The sequence below is a fragment of the Grammomys surdaster genome, unplaced genomic scaffold, assembly GCF_004785775.1.
Source record: "Grammomys surdaster isolate TR1022 unplaced genomic scaffold, NIH_TR_1.0 126086, whole genome shotgun sequence".
Taxonomy (NCBI): Eukaryota; Metazoa; Chordata; class Mammalia; order Rodentia; family Muridae; genus Grammomys; species Grammomys surdaster.
The window spans coordinates 2,543,356-2,547,069 of NW_021620894.1; the positions used below are offsets into that span (position 1 = coordinate 2,543,356).

The 3,714-nt window shown below is 38.6% G+C and overlaps 1 protein-coding gene across 1 annotated transcript; it reads left to right on the forward strand.

Annotated features, from left to right (window-relative positions):
• Positions 1-304: 304 nt before the first annotated feature.
• LOC114611153 (putative olfactory receptor 10D4) lies at positions 305-1,252 on the forward strand. The gene has a single exon (XM_028755801.1). It carries the CDS (start codon positions 308-310, stop codon positions 1,250-1,252), a length of 945 nt encoding a protein of 314 aa, XP_028611634.1. The 5' UTR covers positions 305-307.
• The last annotated feature ends 2,462 nt before the right edge of the window (positions 1,253-3,714 follow it).

A 3,714-nucleotide genomic window follows, 5' to 3' on the forward strand; every position in this document is an offset into this window, starting at 1 on the left:
CTTTGTATAAAGAGGGGAAAAGAGGATAACCTCACCTTCTGGGTGAGGTTGAGAAGGACATTACCTGCAATTGCCCTGGATAGTACACTCTCATGGAGATTTTTAAGGAGCATCATGTACAATTAATAGCCTAACTGAAGAGAAATATCCCATCACCAGGACAGTTTTGACTAGAACATCTCTAGGTAAATGTGAGTATCCTTTTCTTTTCCATCCATGTGATTTAAACTCCTCGAAACCACACATACAATAAATATTACTAAGAATTTCTTTCCACAGACTCCCAGGAGCTGATTCATCCATAAACATGACAAACCTCACTATGGTGACAGAATTCACCTTGCTGGGCATCCCTGGAACAGAGGGCCTGGAGAATGTCCTGCTATTCCTGTTCTCAGTATCGTATGCCTGTGCCCTGTTGGGGAACTTGCTCCTTCTTACTGCAGTCACCTCTTCCCCACGACTCCACACTCCCATGTACTTTTTCTTGAGCAACCTCTCCATCTGTGACATGGGTTTCTGTTCTACTACAGCTCCCAAGATGTTGTCATATCTCTCAGGACAGAGTGGAGGGATCTCTTTCCCAGGCTGTGTTGTACAACACTTCTTCTATCATTGTATTGGTTGCATATTGTGCTTCTTGTACACAGTGATGGCCTATGACCGCTTTGTTGCCATATGTTTCCCTTTGAGATACACAATCATCATGAACCACAGAGTATGCTGTGTCTTGGCCACAGGGACCTGGATGAGTGGCTGTGTTCATTCCATTATCCTAACTTCCCTCACTTTCCAGTTGCCCTACTGTGGCCCTAGTGAGGTGAGTTATTACTTCTGTGACATGCCTGCTGTTTTACTTCTGGCTTGTGAGGACTCCTCTCTAGCACAGAGGGTAGGTTTCACAAATGTTGGTCTTTTATCTCTCATTTGTCTCTTTCTCATTGTTGTGTCCTACACTCGAATTGGACTCTCCATCTCAAAAATCCGCTCAACAGAAGGCAGGCAGAGAGCGTTCTCCACCTGCAGTGCCCACCTCACAGCCATCATCTGCGCTTATGGGCCAGTCATCGTCATCTACCTTCAGCCCAACCCCAGCCCATTGCTTAGTGCAATTATTCAGATTTTCAACAATCTTGTGACACCCACCATCAACCCATTAATCTACAGCCTGAGGAATAAGGATGTGAAAGCAGCCCTGAGGCATGTATTTCTTAAGAGATGTCTCAGACTGGAAATTAGTGAAAACATCTGAATGTTTGCTTGACAAAGTATGAACAAAAGACAGATTTACATCTACAACTTACTTCATAGGGCCAACAGAATTTCTAACTTCCAAGGCATATTACAATAAAATATACGTTACACCAATTTGCCACTTTATTTACTCTTTGAAATTCATATTTGTTTCATATTTCCTTCCATTTTATAATGAAAAATAAATGATAAAATCTCTTAGTAGATGCTGTGTTGGTTTTTAATTTTTTCTGGATTCTCTCTAAGCAGCACAATTCCTCAAATATTTCTTTGTCATCTAACTCTTCAAAGAGGCTAAGAATCTCATTTGTTCTCTCAAATAGACTATCTCAGAAATATTTCATTCAAAAATGGAGAAGATGTGTAAGGAACCCGAAAATTTCTGAAGGGAGATAAAGAGCGTTTATTTTGCAGAAACAACCAACATTCAGATGTCAACCATTTTTCCAAATGGTGACCAAAGACAAAGGTACATAGGCCTTCTTTTAGAGAACCAGAGATACTCTCTACGAAGTTTAGATAATCTGTAATGTTGTTGTTAGGGGAGAAAGGAGTAGCAGAGTGGTGGGGGGGGAAGAGGAGAGAGGAGAGAGAGGGAGAGGGAGAGGGAGAGAGAGAGAGAGAGAGAGAGAGAGAGAGAGAGAGAGAGAGAGAGCAAACAGTTGGTCAAGTCTTAGGGGAGTTGGCTGTTTCCTTGCTGTCCAAGATCTATAGGACCATCTGTGGGTAAGAAGGTGCAGTCCTAGTAGAAGTGCCTTTGAGTGTAACCTGGATTATCTCTGAGTTGCTTCTCTAGATATGCTCTTGATGTAGATTTTGAGCAAATATCTGGAATTGGCAAGATGTTGAAGCACACACACACACACAATTATACACACACAAACAAACATATATATGAGGCATGAAATAAAGCAGTTTTGAAGAAAATCTTTTTCTTAGGTGTACATTTGAAACCCTTAGACTTGGTGGTTGAGGGGAGGAGAGTAGCAAAACCAGGAAACAGGGAAGGAATCCGAGACTCTGGAATAGGCAGCATGTGGGAACTTAGGCTATTGATTGCCAGGAGTACTACCCAGATGGAGTCTGTTTGGTTCATGAGAAGTTGATCTGAGTGAGGTTTTTGGTTCATATAAGTTTATAAATGAGATAAATTTGTTAACAGCATGAACAATCTTTAAGGTAAGCTTAAGGAAGACAAAACTCTTTCATGGAACAGAAGAGGAAAGGGACTATTTCTCCTCTGTCTAGAAGACTGAATGTACACTAATTGAGCATGATGAGAAACATTTTTAAGTTTATATTTAAAAAAGACAATCAAAGGAAATTTGAAATGTTTGATTGTCGTAGTTGATAGTGTAGAGTTAAGCATGAGACACCTTTCATATTATGTCTATAGATAAGAGACAACAAAAGGAAACCTATATTTGTAACTTGTGATTATAAAAGTGGATCATAGAGTGGAATGTGTTATTAGAGTTATACTAATTTATCAGAACTGTATTGGTTAATGTTAGGATTTTGAACCTTGAAGTCTCAATATAACAGTAGCATAGCAAGGGAAAGAAATATAAAGCATTTTATATCTTAAATCATTTATTGCCATTTAATTTTTTATGTCCTTCGACCTTTATATCCTATAATTACTGACCTTAAAACACCTTTCTAGACTCTCATTTAGATCTTTATAACTTAGGCCTTTTATTTAATTATTTATCATGAGATATAGGGTTAATCACTGGGAAGCAGTACTGCAAACTGAGTTTTGTTTTTAGATAAGAAAGTAGTAGATGGTTATATCTGTGAAAGGATACATTTAAACTTATGTATCTTTTATTGTAGAGCCTGTGAGAAAAGCAAATCTGTCTGCCTTTTTGATAGATCCGGTCATCTTAGCTAGTTAAGCAATTGACTAATAAGTTAATATGATGGTAATGTACCCAGGGGATAAGGAGCTAATTGTCTATTTTCTAGCTGTCAAGTGGCTGTTAGTTAAGCTGTCAATATAATCAGAAATCTGGAAAGAATAAATTATTATCTAGATATTATATATTAATTAAAATGACAGAGATTGGTCTATAGTCTATTACCTAAACAGTTCTCCAAGGTCTTTGTGGTCTCCATTGTAATTCATGCAGAGGCAGTCTGGCCATCAAGTCTAGAAAATGAGAAGGTGTTTGTTTATTTGTTTGTTTTTGTTTTGTTTTGTTTTCCCTGTGGAGAAGGAACCTGGAAGAAATGACTCACCTTATCTTAGGCAATATGAGACATTTATTTCTCTGGGAATCCTCTGTTTCTCTACAGTTTAGGCTGAACCCTGGCAGGGGGTAAGGTAATGGGGAAGTCTTTCTCAGTGATTTTCATACCAAAATTCATGTAGAGTATTTTGTCACTGTGCCCATATCTTCTTGGAGACTTTGGGGAGGGTCATTGTTTGGATTTGGAACATTTAACATTATATTC